Source organism: Mustela putorius, unplaced genomic scaffold (assembly GCF_011764305.1).
Source record: "Mustela putorius furo isolate JIRA1106 unplaced genomic scaffold, ASM1176430v1.1 tig00003858_pilon_pilon_pilon, whole genome shotgun sequence".
Taxonomy (NCBI): domain Eukaryota; kingdom Metazoa; phylum Chordata; class Mammalia; order Carnivora; family Mustelidae; genus Mustela; species Mustela putorius.
The window spans coordinates 23,840,874-23,859,972 of record NW_025422010.1 but is presented as its reverse complement, the minus strand read 5'-3'; the positions used below and the strand labels follow the sequence as shown (position 1 = coordinate 23,859,972).

Sequence of the window (19,099 nt, the reverse complement as noted above, 5' to 3'; positions counted from 1 at the left end):
GTGTCCATAACAAATAGCTGTGAAACGGCTTTATGAAAGTAGACTATACCCTGGAGGCATATTCAGTATATACAAACATACCCTTCTATTGTACGAAATTAGATACCGCCCTTGGGAAAACTTCCTGAAGACCACTGCTCTACACCAATTATCATCAACTTGATCTGTCTGAAGGCAGAGTAGCTGGGAAGTTGTTCCTTCTCAAATACATGTTTTTCTTTTAACCTGATGTGTTTGTCTAAGGGCCACTTGGTGTTCTGTGGTGATAGATGCCATAGAAACATTTGTTTCTTGGCCTAATTGGATGACTTCGGTTTCCAGAGCTGTCTGCCTGACAATGTTTACAAGCAGGAAGTTCAAGCGAAATGAAATTTCTAAAATTAAAGATAAATTCTACAAAACATAAAAACTAGACAATAAGCAGCCTTAAAGTTTTCAAAAGTTTGTTCAAAACATGAGCACCTCCTAATGGGTGGTTCAAAGAGCAGGGCCACAGCACACCACATAGGTTCTAGGATTAGACATTTTAGCAAAGCATAGGAAAAGTCAACAGTGTGAACAACTGTATCTTTTTGCTCTTTCCTCCCAACCAACTCCCTTCTTATGGTTTTCTTTATTCACTTGCTTGTTTTTAAGATATCACAAGTTGACTCAGAGATATACAGATTTTTAAAAATAGCACCAATCACACAGAGCTAAGAAATAGTATTTGCTCTAAATTTGGCTCAAAGAAGGACAAAGGTAGAGAAATGTTTAGGGAAGAAAACTGTGGTCAAAACCAAATATTTTTAAATGGAATAAAAAATGGGAAACTGGTAACTAAAGATGTAAAACATTTATTTTTATGTTTGAAATAATGCATAAAGGTTCTAAGAATTTGATTTCTGGAGAAAACTATTAAATATTAATTGTGCACCATTTTGGAGGACCATGAGTTTTTTTAGTGTTCATGAAGATTTTTAAAAAATTTTATTTGAGTTTAGTTTATCTTTTTTTTTTTTTTTATAACTAGGCTCCACACACAACATGAAACCTAACATGGGGCTGGAACTCATGACCCTGAGATCAAGACATGAACTGAGATCAAGAGTTGGATGTTCAACTGACTAAGCCATCCAGACACCCCTTAGTGAAGATTTTTTAAGGGCAGGGTTTTGTATATTTTTTTTAACGTTAACTTTAGAAAACTATAAGTGACAATTTTTTTTTTTTACTTTAATTTTGGTAATAATCTGATTTTGCCATATTGATTATAAGAGATGCTGTCAACAATTTAAACTTTAGGATTTATAGAGGAATGCAAAATGACTTCTTAACGGTATGCAACATGCAAGCAGCTAGGTCGATTTTTGTGATTCTTAAAAATAAACAAACCAAAAACAAGGAGAAAAAAAAATGTACTACAAAGGAAAGATTTTTAGCCAGTGTCTTGGGTTATCTTTTTCTAGGTTCTGCTAAACAAACTGAAGAATTTCCTGCTTATTCAGATCCAAGCAGGCTGTTTTCCTTTAGGCGGGTTCTTTTTTTTTTTTTTTTTTTTAAAGATTTTATTTATTTTATTTGACAGATAGAGATCACAAGTAGGCAGAGAGGCAGGCAGAGAGAGAGAGAGGAGGAAGCAGGCTCCCTGCCCAGCAGAGAGCCTGATGTGGGGCTCGATCCCAGGACTCTGGGATCATTACCCAAGCTGAAGGCAGAGGCTTTAACTCACTGAGCTACCCAGGCGCCCCTTTTTAGGCGAGTTCTATCTCAATTTATCATCTATTCACTGCTGACTTTTGCCGGGCACATGGAGTTTGAAACTCTCACTGAAGCCTCAAGAGTCTATGTTCCTACTCACCGTGGTTCTCCCTGCCCACCAGCCTGTCACCTCCCCCTTGTTTCTTTTCCTTCAAATTCTAGAGTCTGTGCAGAGATGCTCTCAAGTCTGCCAGTCTTCTGTAGAGCTAAGAGTAAAAGAAAAAGGCTTGCAGTATTAGTCTTGTGTTTTGCTCTATTCGCAGATAAATGATCCAATTTGGACACAATCGTTTTAAAAGTCCCTGGCCCCTTTTTAAAGGGAAATTATTTTCTTAATAATCTAAAATAAGCTTTTTTCCTCTCCTGTGTTGCTATTAAGAAATAGTAAGCTACTCAATTTTACTATAAGATACACTGGATATTTTTAACAGAAGAGATAAATTTTTGAGAAATTCTTGGGAACTATAACTTCTGGTGCAATGGTGAATAGTTTCTACACATCTGTTAAATGTATCCCTTTTAACTCCAAGCTTGAAATTATCCTGTGTATAAAATCTTTGTTAATCCCTATGAGGTGAAGTGATGGCACATTGTTGAATAACAAGATGATAAAATCCAACCTCATAAGACTAAAAATGAATGAGAGAACGTTTATACTAAGTGTAAGGGAAGAGGAATTAAATATTCAATCAGTGATTCTCAATAGCAGGAATGTTAGTAGGGAAAGTGTGAGTTTTCCCACTAGGAATTTGTCACAATATTTGGGGCAAGGTATAGTAAGGGCACCTATTGACTCACATATATTTATAGGGGTCTTCTTTCATTCCAATGAAAGATGTTTTTTCTAGGATTTTTTAGTACATATAGTGTGGCAAGCATCAAAAAAAAAGGTTAAAGATAATTATACTAGATACTTTAGTTATCAAAGTATTTCTTTCTCAACTACTCCAAATTTGAGGTTTGGATTACCAATATTGTAAATATATATTTCATTACTGTCCATTAGAAATATAAATCTATCCATATATATAGATAAGTACTTTGTTCTGGATTGTTTTAGCTAGCGCATATACAAGTGAACACACAGGGGTCAATACAGCTTCAACATGATGTGATACAAACTTGGAATTGGTTTTCCATAACTATTATTTATATTATGTTGAAGATAGAGGATTTTGAATTTTTTTTTTTAAGCTGAAAACCACAGGTGTTAAAACAATGAATTGGGACTAGGTAATATATGAAGGTGACACTATTTCCCACAGAACATGACAAATGACAGGGGGTGTCTTTCATGAACTTCAGGAAAGGTTGGGTCACAGTGGGAGTCCTAAGCTGCTTCCAGAGATTCAGGTCTCAGTGGAGACTGATGAGTATGTATCTCATCTTTAGATGACCAACTCCAGCAGGGAAAAATGTATCAGCAATCACCTAACCTCCGATAATCATTGAGGGCTCCATCTTTACTTTGTCAAGGAGTTAAGCCACAGATTCAATCTAGACAGAGAAAAGTAAGGTCAAGCCACCAGCAGAGTGCAGTGTGGCTTGAGTCCATCTCAGCTGGGGAGTTTATATACTTCTGCCTTGAGGTACAAGAGGTGGAGTAACAACCCCTATTTTATCCCAGTTGAAAGGACAGCGGTTAGAAGAAGTTCTGAGAAGAAGTTGTTGACGTCTTAGAGATGGTCTCTGAACTCTTCCCCCAAGCAAAGCTGAGGCAGAGTAGGATGTCTTACGGAAAACTGGAAGGATCTTGTTAAATTCTGTGTACTAAACATACCCCCTTGCCCAAGAAAGCCTCTGACAAGAAAAACAGAGACAAAAACAAATACTGCAAGAAATGCAACAGAGGGTAAACTAGGATGATTCAGGGAATCTGAAGAAGAAAACTTTTAAAACAATATGTTAAGAGATAAGAGAAGCTTTTCCATTTATGAAACAAGAGCACGTTTCTATTAAAAAAAAAAAAAACTATCACAGAACAACCAAAAACTCTTGGAAGTCAAAAATATGACCAAATTCTCAACAGAAAGCCTAGAAGAAAAAGCTGAAGAAATCTCCCAGAAAACATATTTTAAAGAGAGAGAATGTAGGGGGGCAGGGAACATAGAAAAAAGTGAAAAAGATAAGAAAATTAAAGATCAATCTGTGAGGTTCTATATCCAGAAAATAAGAAAAAGAAGCCAACCTACATCTTCTTCAGTTAAAGCTTAAACTATCCCATTAACATATGGATAGAGTTTATTTTCAATTTTAAAAAAGTCTATAATTACAAAAAGCCATTTTATATTATTTCCAACCTTACACAAATAACTTAAGAGGTGGAATTTTTGAAGTATAATAGGTTTTTAATATTTGTTAAAGTAACATTTGAGAATTGGGAATAGCAGCGCATATCCCCACCAGCAAACATCGCAGAGTGAAACTTTCTTACTGTTCATGATGACTTGTCCTTATCAAGAGCTGTGCAAATTCTGGGAAAGGACAGACTGAACTGTCCTGGATGACTGTTACTTACCAGTTGACTTGCTGTGTGACCCTTCTGGATGCTAAAAGGAAAAGGCTGTCCCATGCTCTTGTCCAAATTCCCTGTTGTTGTTGTTTGTTTGTTTGTTTGTCTGTTTTGCATGACTCACTTCTAAAACTGAAAGAAAAAAAATATATTGAGCAATTACTAAGATTATGACCTTGCCCCAGTCCTGTGGGTTAACCATAGTCAACATTTTGTCCACGTCATGAACCCCTCCTCTCATTACAGAACACAAACCTCAGGTTTGTTTTAGTTCTTTTCCTTCTTCTGATGTCCAGCTGTGCCCATTTGTTCCTGCCAGCTGTTCATCGCTTCCCTCATAGCCCTGAGGACCAGAATCCTCAAAGAACTCTTCCCTCAACTGAAGACATCCCAGGTGCTAGGAGGCCTCCAAGGGTTTGAAGTTTCGTATAGCTTGGATAAGGTAGTTTGGGAATGCAAATACATGGCTATTATGGTCTAACAACTTTAGAAGTGAGAGCATTCCCATCTCCTGCAAACATATTTTTGAAAGAGCTTCTCAAGGATGATTCAAAATAATAGATCTCCCAGAAAGAAAATGCTTATTTATGATAATCACTCGGGTCTTTTGAACTATGGAAAAAATGAATCACAGTGACATACATTAAAATTGCTGTAATAAATGGGACTGTTGTTGATTATTTTACGTTCACTCTTTAAAAGGAAAACTTGGACAAGTATCTTCCCAGATTGTATTGCAATGTAAGAAGTCATCTATGAGTGATTATGATGTGTTTAACTGAATATAATTTTCTTATGTATCTATGGAAGAGCATGTGTTGCCTTTGGAATGGAAGGATAAATATGTTATGTTATAAATCTGTGGATAAGTGGGGGGGCGTTAATAAGCACAAGGCAGCTTGTTGGTTATGCCACATCATTAAAATGTGACTTAATTTTAGGTACCTAATAATCATTCCTTTTATGAGAGATGAATCCACAGCATTAAAGAACACCTTGTATTTATCTACAACTTTTCTCTAAAGAACTAAATAGGCTTTACTGACATTATTTTGTTAGACTACTCAGCATTTTGTGAGGAAAGTGGAATTATTTAGGATCTACAGGTAAGAAAACATGCATGCAGAGAAATTAAGCAGCGTGTTTAAGATTATTCAGCCAGTCAAAGATCTAGAAGGAGAACAGTGGTGTCCTGCGTCCTGGGAATACTTTATCAACTGCCTACAATTTCACTGGAGGAAAGGGCACAGAGTCAGTAGAAGCTCAGATATTAAATATGTTTTAGTATCCTCTAAACACTGACAGTTGTATTTCAGAACCTTCCGGAAGGCAGATCTTTGCTTTTAAAAGAACACAAGGGCAAAAGTTTGGCACAGCTAATGTTACCAAAGTCTTCAACATGATTTGTTTTATTTTCTGAAGATACGTTTATCTTGAGAAATAGGCCTTCTGATTCTTAAGTAATCCAAAGTGCTGCTGTTATCCCATAAACATCCATGCTTTCCATATATGATAGATTTCTTGATCATGCAAATTATATTTTCTTAAATACAACTGATGCTCAAGCAGGACTCTGAAATCAGCTATGAAATCTTGACTCTGGGAACACATAGAGAGTGGTTTGAGAAATGACAGAAGTCAGGTTTACTGGAGAAAGATTCTAAGCAAAGTAAGTCTTAGTCCTGATCTTGCTATTATCAGTTTATGAGATAATGCCAAAATGAATTTGTTTTCTTATGTAAAATCAATACATTAATATTGAAGATCATTTCCTACTAATACTTCATATACTCAGATGTTTTTATGCAGCTTGTAACACCACCAAATATTTATTATTTTTGTCAGTCTGTAGAATATTTATTCAGCCATTACTGCTTATGATAGAGATTTTGTGTCCCTCTGTAAAATTCATGACTCCCAAATAAAACTCTGATTCAAAGCCTTATTTGTTTTAATTTCAGATAATACTGGAGGAGGTGAGAGGAGCATTCACTGAGATTCCTCAGCAACTCTACTCCAAATCCTCAGTGGAAGTAAGAATATTTAATACACATATAGATAAAATGCCAAGTCCCTACCGTGTTCCACTCTGCTCATATCAAGCTTTCTTAAGAAATACCGATCTATTATTCACATTTTAGAGATAATGAAAAGGAGCCTTAGAAATGTTGAGAAACCCACCCAAGTTCATAGTTAGGTCCACCTGAATTCAAATCCATACTCTGTTTATTATACCCTTCTAGCTTCCAGAAAGGGATTGTTTGGGGGGGGGCAAGGGGAGGGGTGTTTCTTGTAATATAAAGGCTGCTTGTAAATTACCTCCCTGGTCATGGAAATGCACAACTCCTTTATTCACTTACGTGACCATAAGTAGTCCAAGTTACTTACATGGTTATATTTTCCATGGAAACATTAAGTTGGATTTTCAAATACTTAAAAAAAACATACATACATACATATATACATACATTTTTTAAAAAGGAAAGACAGAAAGCAAGGTAAATAATATCTCCAAACAAGAGTAGATTTAACCCAAGTTTTTCTTCTAATATTGGAACAGATGATGACTTCTCTGGTTGAGTACCAAATGAAGGGCTGATTTGTACTCAGCAGCCAGATTGTATAAAAAATAGGAATCTTGATGGAGTGCCTGGGTGTTTCAGTCAGTTGATAGTCCGACTCTTGATTTCAGCTCGGGTCATGATCTCAGGGTCCTGGGATAGAGAGCCACCCACCCCCACCCCCAGGCCCTCCACCCCCCGCATTGAGCTCCATGCTCAGGGTGGATCTTGCTTGAGATTTTCTCTCACCTTCTCCCTCTGTTCCTCGCCCCAGTCTCTCTATCTCTTGGTCTAAATAGATAAATAAATTCTGAAAAAAAGAGAGAAAATATATGAATTTTGAGACAACTAATTTTGAATCACACTAAATACAGTGAGATGACCACACTAAAAATGGCACATGGAAACAGAGACCTGTAGGGAGAAAAGCAGTTATGGGCCCTATGTTACTTATACTGCAGAGAACAAAATAGCTAAGAGAAATAGTGGAAAAATGCCCAGTCTTATTAAACTTTCTGTTTCTCCCTTCCTTCCTTCCTTTCCCTTTTTTTTTTTTTTTGTTGTTGTTATTGTTGTTGTTAAACTTTCCTTTTATTCCATATCATTGATTTTTCTAAAGTTAAAAGGGACACTTTAATGTAAAGAGCCTAGATAGGACTGGGAGTAAGAAAGCCCGTGTCTCATCAGGATTCCCTGCTTGCCAGCGGGTAGCCTTGTGTACCTCTTTAAGCTTCAGTGCTCCTAGAAAATAAGGGGGTTGCACAGATCATCTTTAACTTTAATTTAGAACATTCCATCACTCTATAACCTGGGGTATAACCCAGGGAAGGTCAGCTTTAATACCCTTAAAGCTAACTGGGGAGAAACTTGCAGTGTGAGGACCACTTCCTAAGGAAGAAGGGACAATCCCAGCTTGCCAGGGGGTTCGGAGAGAAGGAGGAAAAATCCAGGAATAGGGTAAAGACAAGTCTGGTGTCACTCTGGAAGCCTGGGAGCTGTGTGGTATGGGCAGAGAGGGGAGGTTGCAGGTGGGGGTGTGACAGATAGACTACTACTATTTGTCATTTGTTTTCAAAATGAGGACACTTTCATACAAATACTCGAATGATGTATTTGTAGGTTTAGCATCTCCTCTTTGAGAAAATGCACCAACACACACAAAAAATTGTTATGATTTTACTTTGAAACAAATTTTTAAAAATGAATCATCATGGTATCTATATACTTGTGAAAACCACCTATGTGTGCAGGACACGTCGTTTACTCATGTGTCCACAATGCTTGGTGCACACACTTATTTGCAGACCTCTTTAGCAAATCAGCAGCAGCCCACGGGCCAGAAATCAAAAGGATTATACAGATTTTTCAGTGTACGAGCCTAGCTTTAATTTTTATTTTTTTCTTGTCTTCTTCCCCTTTCCCTACCACCTGGCTGTTTCCCTGGGTTACTGCCAAACTCCCCTGCAGCCCTGGAGCTCTGCAGGCTGATGGAAAGTTAATCTTCTGACTGACAATGTTGTGATTCGAGGCTAAAAATCCAAGAGTTTGGTCACCATTTGCCCAGAGAAATGAATGGCCCCATTAGATTATTTTAACTATGATGCCAAAGTCAACACTGGGTCTAATTTTATTAACATCAAATAGATGCACAAAGTCTCCAATAACATGATTTTTGACTAGGCTATTCCTTCTTGTGATAAAAGGCTGATTAGCAAGATGTGGCTGACCACGTGGTCAAGTTAATCTCAGGCAAGTTTCCAAAGCAATTCACAACCATTGAAAAATGAGAGGCACACAAGTTGGACCAAATTTAAAAAAAGAAAAAAATGCAGCAAGTTCTTATCTGTATGATCAAAACCTATTGGAATCAGAGAATTAGTTAGCTAACAGGCATTCCAAAACAGATTTTGAAGTCATAATAAGAGTTTAATTTATAAGGGGCATGATGTTTAAAGCTTCTTGCAAATAATACTAACAAGCAATAGAGTTACTCATGCTGAAATCTCCTCTAACTTTAAATTAATCAGAATGGCAATAAACATCAATGGCTACTGCTGGGAGTGGGGAGGATATAAACTAAGGTCTCATGTCCAGGATCACAGCTTAATTCTGGAGATGGGATCTACAAACGCTACTTGGTAATAAGACAAACAATATCTCCATCTTCCTACTGAATGTTTTACTATTATGCATGGCTCCTGGAAAGTGGAATTTATCAATACCTTATTGCAAGAACTTTTAGGCAGATTAGCAATAGTGTGACAATAATATTTAACAAAGAAGAAAAAAAGAAAAAAACAAGCCAAGCCTTTTATCCCTAAATTTAATTAACATGACCTTCTGTATTCTTTTTGAGAAGAAAATCCGGGAATTATTTTTGAGATTCACTTTAAAAATGGCCTACAATATTATGTTTTAATTAAAATTGAATAAGCCTCCCTATGAATATTAAATTTTTAAAAGCCTAGCCAGCAATAGTACATTATTAAAAGCTGCATCACTCATGTCAAAGAAATTAGTTAGCTGACAGTTAGTACTTCAGTTACCCAAAGTAGAATAATGTTCATTAACTGCAACGAATTTCCAAGACCTCCAGAGTGTGGAAACGCTTAAATAAGAACCGGTGTTTTCATTTACCTGTAAAACCTAAAAAAATAAAAATAAATAAATAAATAAATAATAAAAATAAATAAATTCTGGAAAAATGTATTATGTAGCCAAAATCAATTACTCCTCACCCCTCCCTCTATTCCACAAATGCTTGTGACCCAAACTTGTAAAGTCTCTCACTTTTTGTGAACCACTCCAAGTTCATGCCTTAAGTAAAGGAAGCAAATGTCCTCTACTGTGAACTATCAGTCATTTTCTCTTTTAGGTAATCCTATTTTCACAGCGAGTTCTGGCTTTTAGGTTGTTTACCCCCTCTCTTTTTCTTTCTTTTCTGTTTTTCTTTGTTGATTTTGTTGGAGGTGGTGTAGGGAAGAAGTCAAATTCCCTGAAACTGTGTGTTAAAAATTGTGAACAGTATGCTCACGAGTTAGAAATAGAAAACGGGAGACTTCACATAAAATAACACGCACTCAAACTCTCAGAGGAAACAAAAGAAAAGGAAACAAGAAACACAAAACTTGGGCTGTTCCAGCACATTCGCAAAGGTGGGAGAAGTACGAGCGCCAGAGAGAAACCGCGGCCTCCGCCCTCCCCGGCCCGCAGGTGGCTCAAGGCAAGCACCTCAGACAACAATGGCCAGGATGGGCTCTGCCGGCGTCGCCAGTGTGCTGTGTCTGCCCCTACCAGGAAAAATAATCTATCTCGAAAAAAACGAGAAAACAGAAATAGCGTGTGTTAGGCTACCTAGGAGACATTCTCCCCTTTCCTAATCTCTGATTCCCCATCGCGGTCCAACCAGGAACCTGCCAACCATCAAGTTCCCGGGCAAGTTATTTTATTTGCCCGCAGCCCCTCCACCTGCCGGGGCGGTGCTCCGCGCACCCCAGACTTCCCTCGGGCGACCCCCCGCGGGCTGCAGCAAAAACGGGGTGCTTGGGGGTGGGCGGGGGCGGGCGGCTGCCGTGGATCTGGCCGGCTACCGCCGCAGCTCGGTGGCCTCCGATTGGTCACGACGCGGGCGGGGAAGCTCGGCGGAGGAGGGAGGCGGGGGTGAGGGCGGCGGCGGCGGCGGCGGCGGCGAGAGGGAGAGGAGAGGAGAGAGGGCCGCGCAGCCTGGCAGCGCGTGCGGCGAGCGCGGGGAGAGTGGCGGCGGCGGCTGCGGCTCGCGTCGGTCGCGCTCGCGGAGGCCGAGCGGGGTGCGCGGGCGGCGGCGGCGGCGACAGGGGGTGGGGCGGCGCGCGCGAGTGAGCGGCGCCGGGCAAGGACCGGCAGGCGGGTGCCGGCGCGCAAGCAGCAGGGGCGGCCGCGGCGGCAGCTGCGCGGGACGGAGCCGCGGCAGTAGCGGCCGCGCCGGCCCCGGCCTCACCCCCGCGCGGCCGAGGCCGGAGAACAGTCTCCAAGTCCCCAGGGGGCCGGAAAGGGGAGCCGGAAAGCTGCCCTCAGCCCCCACGCAGCGGAGGCGCCGGCCGGCGGGACTGCTGCCCTTTGTGGGCGCAGCGCGCTCGGCCCGGAGCGCCCTCCCCGCGGCGCTCTCTTCGGCATCTTCGTCTTGCAGAGCGGCCCTGGAGAGGGGACCCAGAGGAAGCAAAGCCAGGAGCCCGAAACCTCGCGTGGCGGAGCTCCTCGGGAGCGCCGGCCGCTCCACTTCCACCTCCGCATCCTACCCCGGCCAAGGTCCCCGCCGCCTGCATCCCTCCCGGCTTCCGCTGCGCTTTAGGGCCGGAGCCTAGCCGCCTGCGCTGCCACCGCGGCCGCCTACACACACGCACACACACACTCTCTCTTTCTCTCTCTTTCTCCCTCTCTCTCTCACACCCTCACACGCACGCCTGCTCTCTCCCCCGCCCCCTCCCCAGCTCCTTGATCTCTCGGTCTGTTTTATTACTCCTGGTGCGAGTCCCGCGGACTCCGCGGCCCGCTATTTGTCATCAGCTCGCTCTCCATTGGCGGGGAGAGGAGAGCAGCGGTGAAGGGGGTGGGGTGGGGAGGGGAAGGGAAGGGGGTGGAAACTGCCTGGAGCCGTCTCTCCGCGCCGCTGTTGGTGCTGCCGCTGCTGCTGCCGCCGCCGCCGCCTCCGGCTCCTCGCTCGGCCCCTCTCCGCCTCCATGTGCCGGATAGTGGGAGCGTCGCGGACCCTGCTGCCGCTTCTGGCGGCCCTGCTTCAGGTACGCGGCCGTCTCCGCGGGCCGGGCCGCGGGCGGGGTGGGGCGGGCGGCGCCGGGTCCCTTTGTTCCCCGCGCCGCTGCGGGGCCAGGCTGCGCACCCGGGAAGGGAGGTGCCGCACCGCGCGGTCGGGAGCTGCGCAGGCACGAGGCTCGGGCCGGGCGCAGGGACAGGGTCGGCCGGGCCGGCTGGTCTTCCCGCGCCGCTCCGTCCCGAAGGGACCGATCGTCGGCCCCCTCTGTTCTTCCTTCCGGGCCAGGCGAGCTTGTAGGGGGTATCTCCAGGCAGCAGAAGGGTGAGGCAGGATAGCTCCCAGGTTTTGCAGTTTTCTACGCTTCTCGCTCCTCGCTTTGCACTTTGCTCCAATTTTTTTGTTTATTTCCGCAGGGATGGGTCGCGAGTTTGCAGTAGGAATTCTCACTCTGGTGTCTTAGTTACGGGACGTGCCTCCACCCCACCCCACCCTGGCACCCGCGCGCCTCCCGGTGCCCGAGGGCTCCACTGTCCTATTGTCTTTACCCCAGCCCAGAGTTGCTTTCTCTTTCTTGTTCTCTTGTCCTCCCTGTATTCTGTCTCGGTCCCACCTTGAAGAAAACCTCGTCCCCCTGCCCCGAAGAGTGTCTGCGGGCCGGGGTCTCCGCACCCAGCCCCTGCCCCGCACGCCCCTTATCCTGGCGGGCGGGGAGAAGTTCCGTTACTCGGCTATTATTTCTCTCCCTCTGTCCTCTCTCTCTCCCCTGCGTGCGTCCTCAGGGACGCCTTCGCGAGGAGCCTCCGCACTTTTCACGCCTTCGGGAGAGCGCCAGACAGCCTCTTCATGGAATCGGTACTAGGAGGCTTTTCCGCGGCAGGAAGCACCTGCTCCAGGCAGGTCGCAGGCTCCTAGCCACTCCGCGCCACCGGCCCCCAGCCCGGCTGACCGCCCAACTTTCCCGTGGCGTCCGGCTGGAGGACATGCCGAGGGCCCTCCCGGCTGCCCACGGGGTCCCGGGAAGCGACGCTGCGCTGCTCAGCTGCAACCTCCGCGCCGAGCTGGGGCAGAGCGGGGGCCTGGGGGGGGGGCTTCTGAATGGGCCCCCGCAGACGATGGGGTTCCAAATCGGCTCCAGGAGAGGGCGTGTCCGCCCTGAATGCAGGTCAGGGTCTCCGGGGGAATCCGCCCAAGGGGCCCCCTGCTCATCCTTGCAGCTGGGGGTGGCCGGCGGGTGGCAGCTCTGAAAAGTGCGGGCGCGGCTCGGAAGTGCCGCTGCGTCGGTGGTGGCCCGGGCTGGGACAGATGGTGCGGATCGCCCCCCTCCGTGGTCTTCACGGGTCAGGGCCTGACGCGCTCCGGCCGCGGCGGGTGGGGTGGGGGACTGCGGGCGCCGGGGGCGGGACGGGGTCGGCGCCCGCGGTCTCGCTCTTTCTCCCGCCGCCCCCTAGAGGGATGTGGGCAAGAGGCCGCTGGAGCCCTGTCCATGGTGCGCCGTGGAGCGGCGCGCCCTGCCCAGCTCCGCGCTCTCTCCCCCCAGGTCGTGCTCTCCCGCTTTCAAGCTCTCGCTCTCTCTCCCTGACTCCGTGGCTGCCCGGGTCCCGTCTTTTCTCCTTTCTTGGGTTTCTCCTTTTGTTCTTTCGTCTCCTGCTGGTCTCTCTCCCCTTCCCCCACTCGCCAGTCCGCCCCCTTCGGCTCTCCTGACTCTGGGGTTTCTGAACTATTAGACTAGACGTTTTTTGGTCTCTGCAGTTTTGAGAAGTGGATGGAATTTCTTCTAACTGGGGGAGGAGACCCGTCAATCACTTACTAACAAAAGTATCTCCTGTTATAAAACCGCCCTTTATTCTTGGAGTGCGCAGTCCTCATTCTCTCACCTCCTGTCACTTCATTTATTGTTTCTTCTTTTCAAATAGGGTTTACTAAAGGGGTTAGGCTGAAGGGAAAGGAAGGAAAAAAAAATGCTACTTCAGTGGTTTGAAGTTAGGGGGAGGGCAAGATAAACTCAAGAATTCTATGGACATCAGATATTTTACTTTTTTTTCAACAAAGAAAATGCCATTGATAAAAAAATCATATTTTAAGAACATTAATTTTGAACATCCTTGAGTGGTTTTACTGATTCACAAACAACTTTTCATAAATTTTCAGTGTGAAACCAGCGGTAGATGGTATTATGTTCACTAACTTTTTGATCTGAAAGTAAGTTTTAATTGAAAACTGCAATGAAGTTAGGACAGGAGGAGACATTTGTTGGTCATTCATATCGTGGGACTAAGTGTGGTACCACTGGAGCAGTCTCATTTTCTCTTAGTCATCTGCCTTGAAGTCAGGTATGAACTTTCTAAGTCATTTCCTAAAGCATTAAAAAAAAATGCGCTTATCTTTACCATCCCATGTTCTTTCTCAGTTTCTTGTAGACAGATGTCATGTTGACATTTGTAAACCCTCAGGAAAAGGGAAATTATAACTTTGTCAGCAAGTTATTTAGCGGTTTCCTGATTCCTGGGTGCAAGTTAAGCCATCACATTGAATGATTTGCAAGGTCATTAGGAGTGAAAGAACAGTGGTTTATGCAACATGAGTTTTAGGGTTAAATGCGCCATGTGGATTGTACAACTGAGATTAGAAATGACTTCGTGCTAATGGCCTGCTTTACACACCAGAATAACAAAGATCTATCTGCAAGGTGAAAATGGCCCCTCTGCAGTCATCTGCTATTCAAGCCTTTTTTTTTTTTTTTTTTTAAGGTCAGACGAAGAAGACAAGAGTTTTAGGAAAGAGGATGAATAGGTTATTAGTATAGATCAGAGCAGCCTTATTTTTTCAGACCGATTAAAGAAGAACAAATATTCAATAGGACTTTATGCATTTATGTGTTAACTGAAGTGTTCCTTGTTATACTTTGAACACTTTTATTTTTACTTTGAGAGATTCCTTATTAGTTTAGTTCTGTTACCTTATATTTACACAATCCTAGTGAATTTTGCACATTATGATATTCAGCTTTAAGATTTTCTCTAATTCTTCCTCATTTTAACTTAGGGCATTAGCATTTTCTTTTGCACTAAAAACAAAAAAGTCAAATTTAACCATTAAATTTCAGGGGTCAAAGGATATCACAAAGTTAGGACAAACTTTCCTTTTAAATTATACAAGTGACTTTCAAAGACTTTAAGAGATTTATCATCAGGCCAAAATAATAATAATAATAATAATAAAGAGAAGAAAAAAAATCAATTTTACTTTTAAACCCTACCCAGTAATTACTAGACTAGAAACCTGCTTTGTTTTACTAGTTCACACTTTAATGCATCGTTCCACTGTTCCAATTCAAATATACTTGTATGGGTTATGAAGCATCAAGGACATCACCTTAATGTTTATAGATACTCTGGATTCTTAGTCTTATCACATAGGTCCTGCTTTCAACCCTTGGTGAGGAAGACTGAAAATAGATGGCATAAACCATACGTGATTTTCATCTGTTAGGTGTAAACACTTAGAAAGGATTAATATTCAATACATGAAACATAGAAGAAGAAGCTTTTTTTTTTTTTTTTTTAGGATGTGGGAAATCTAGTACGCAGTAATCATGTTAGATATAAAGCATATTTATTCTCAATGTTTACTTGATTTTCATGTGTCTTGTAACAACTTATTGTGAGAGTAAGGAGAATCAACATAGTTGGTATTCACAGTTTATTCTACTTAGTGGCCCTAGTTATTCATAACTTTGCCCTTTTCTTATCTTGTGGTATGTGGTCATTACTCATAGGTGGTGCAATGCAAGCATCTTAGGGGTGATTTGAAAAATAATAATTTGTGCATTCTAAAATATTTTATGGACACATTTTAAATATATATATGCATGGAGATATAGATAGATAATTTATATCCATCTCTCTATATAATTTTTTAAGCCCCAATTGCAAATTCAGAATTTATGTACAGGTTGTACTTTTTGACTTTCAAACGTTCCTGAAGTCTGCTCTGACCTTCTTCTAAAAGTTCAGATTTTAAGAGGTAGTTCTTTTTAGATTGTATTTTCTTTTCATAAAGAGACTAAAGTCTTCCTGGAACAGATTATTTTGGTGACAGTGTATTGCACCAAACTGTCCTTAATTTCCCTTTTCATTAAAAATTTTCAATTCTTAAATCTGTTGTGCCTCATTAAGCTTTAGGTTATTAATCAGGAAATGTCAAGACTTAAAGCAACAGTTAATCTTTCTTTAAAATGCCTTTAAAAAAATCCTAAGTAACTCAAATCCCCATTCCGTTTTCAAAGGGATATTCTTAAGTTAGAAGAGTGATTTTTAAAGAAAAATCCTAGATGTAATTTAAGAAATGTAGTGTTTGTGTATATACTCTACCGTTTTGCACAAGTTAACATTATTCAAATTTGTTCTTTTGGCTCAAATACAAAAAGTAATCAAGTTTAAGCACTGCACAGACTGGTGGTGAATTTTATCAACCATTTAAAAAATATGATAGATTTGGAGTTTGGGTTTTGTTGAGTATTTCATATCTGCCATTAGTATACCCTCTAAAAACCTAAGCATTTTCAAGTTGGGTTAAGAACTGTAAGTTGAAATGTAATTTGTATCAACAGATCATTATGCTTCACATTTCTATCTTTTCCTACCAAAAAGTTATTTTTGTTTTAATTTTATAGCAAATTATATCAGTTAATTTGAACAGATGCTAGTCTTTGTGTTTTTAACTAAATGTAGATCAGTTTTAATTAAACAACCCTATTCATTCCAAGGAAGAGGTATATACAGATGAATGTTTTAGTTAGAGCTGTATCTTCTGCCTCGATAGAGGGATGTCTTTAAAGTCAAAGAAGGTGAATTCCGGAGCTAAATAGGACCTTTTAACATATTTGGATTTAAAGATTATGATTTGTGTTACAACAGAGTTTTTGAAAGGAAAATTTGGGTTATAAATAAATGCTTCTCAGTTCTTATTTTTGGTCATTCTCTCATACTCAGTGCACTTCCTTGTCTGAGCCTCCCTTGTACTTAGAGAAGTCCACAAGACCTTGGTGTGTGTGTGTGTGTGTGTGTGTATGTACAACATGTATGTTGAGGGTTGTTATCTAACCGATGTTGAAGGTTGCTATCTCCTGTAACATTTATCACAATTTGTGTTTGCCGTCAAGGTGATTTGGGTACCAAGGGTGTAGTAATTTTGTTCTGTGCAAATGAGCTGATGTTACATAGTGTCAAGGGCAAGAGCTAGTGTCAAGGGCAGGAAGAACCTGGGGTTCTAATCTAGTCCAGATGTAGTTTATGCCCTTAAACTCTCATGACCTCATTTTCCTCAACAGTAAAATACTGGGCCTGGTTGGGTTAGTTGATCTTTAAGGCACTTTCCAGTTCTGGGACTCCTGGGGCTCTTTAAAAAAATCCCCCAGATGACTCCTTTTCAAAGACTTTGGAATGATTTTAATTTTTAAACTGAAATGCAAAGATTTCCACATACTCAGAGTGGTAGAATATCACTTTGAAGGTCATCAACAATAGTTTATTATATATGGTAGGTTAGAAGTCATCTGTATTTTTTATATGCTTGACTTTTAAAATATTTTTTTTCATTGGCAGTGCTTCTTTTACCACTAAAAGTAAACTATTTTGGGGGGTTAGACTTAAAGAAAGGGGAATATGATACTACTAAGAATAAAAATTATTCCTTTTATACTTCAGTGTTTCTTTGAAAGGAGACGGCTTCCACAAGAACCTTTGAATTGAGTGATATGGGTGAACACTAAAAATATAGCCCATTGACCTAGCAAGTTATTTTTCTACAGATATGTGGGTATTCATGATGTATAAATCATGATGTGTGTATAGTCATAATGTATAAATCCATGATGCATACATCATATGTTTGCATGCATGTATAACGATATGTATTAAAATACTTGTAATTACAAAGGATTGGATTAGTTGAACTCTGAATGTCATTAGTAGAAATTGATTTAATAAATCATGTGTAATATGCATGCAGATTTGAGAGCCCTTACTGTGTGGAGTAAAGCATTTTAGTTCTAGTTCCAGATCAAGAAAGTGATTGTTAAACCACCAAATGTTTGGCACAGTCACGTACCTAGAAATGCATCAGAGAGGGACAGCGGATATGACCAGTGGGACTTCAGGGCTTCCAAATGAGGAGAAATTGGATGAAGACCGTAGTAGAAGCTATAATGATAGAATAGAAGATCAAACAATGTAGAAATAGGATGAAGATGACTTAAAGTAACAGTAGATAGAACATCCTAACGTTGTGTTGAGAACAACCTATATCAGGCTAAGCTACAACTAGGCCTAAAGAAGATTGGGTAGTTAAATAATAGAATCGGTTCCATATTGCATCATAAAATGACCATACTTTGCTGAGTTATTTGTGCCTGAGGGATTACATTAGTTCATTAAACAATTGTGATATCTCTTACATTCCTTTGAATATTTAATTTTTCCTTCTATTTCTGGTGGCAAAAGTGCAGTCTAAACACCTTATTACTACTATCTAGAACATAAGGTACAGAAGAATATTGAATATGGAAATCAGATGTTCTGGTCTACTGCCTTGATTAAATAAACCGTTTAACTTGGGTTTTTCCCAAGTAGCATTGGAAAATTAATTGTATAATGCCTTTAAAACAGCTTGAACTACTTAAAAGGAAGTGCTATTATAAATATAATATGACAATCATATAGAGATGTGCTTGGAGACATGCTTGATCCATGATCCGTTCTTTGATTTTCTTTGACAAAATATACCTTCATATAACAAAAATAAATAAGTGCTGGAGTAATAATATATTATGATTGTAATTTTAATACTGGTTTTTATGTTAACTTAAAAATTTACTTTACCATAGAGTATTTATATATTTTTAGTTTTAATATTGGTTTTTGTGTTAATTTAAAAATAATTGCTTACTTGACCATCATAATTGAAAATATTTGTATCCAGATTCCCTCTCCCCCATTCTGATATATTATTTAATGTGTCAGTAGATTAGTTAAAGGAATTTGTTAAAAAAAAAACAAAAAACTTAATTGAAGGGCTATGTCTTAGTATATTATTCCAGAAATTACTGGAAATGGAAATGTGAAATGGCCATTTTCCCCTCAGTATTAAAATAAATTTTGTGTTTATTCAGCTTTCTTCTGTTACATTAAATATTGAAATCTTTTTTAAAAAGTCTGTTTGTTTAATTATTTAGCTAGTCTCTATACCCAACATAAGGCTCAAATGGAGGACCCCAAAGTCAAGCGTCACACATACTACTTACTGAACTAAGCCAGGTGCTCCGAAATATTGAACTTTTCTGTTACTGCTTTCAGTAACGGTTGTAAGCCTGGCCCTTCAGGTTTTTTTCCTCATATGCAGTTTTAGGACATCTCCCAATTTATTTTATTTTTATTAATTCTCAGTAGGTCATTCATGTAACTCAGAAAAGCACATACACCAGAGAAAATTGTTAAAACTTTAATATTTGCTGCCACCTCTCTGAATTTTTTTTTTTTTTTT

The 19,099-nt window shown here is 41.1% G+C and overlaps 1 protein-coding gene across 1 annotated transcript in view; it reads left to right on the top strand.

Moving 5' to 3' along the window:
• The first annotated feature begins 11,417 nt into the window (after positions 1-11,417).
• CDH2 (cadherin 2) overlaps positions 11,418-19,099 on the top strand; it is a 212,161-nt gene continuing 204,479 nt past the window's right edge. Inside the window, exon 1 of the mRNA XM_004742872.3 lies at positions 11,418-11,588. Coding sequence (XP_004742929.1) covers positions 11,529-11,588 — 60 coding nt within the window. The 5' untranslated portion in view covers positions 11,418-11,528. The remainder of the gene's footprint in view (positions 11,589-19,099) is intronic.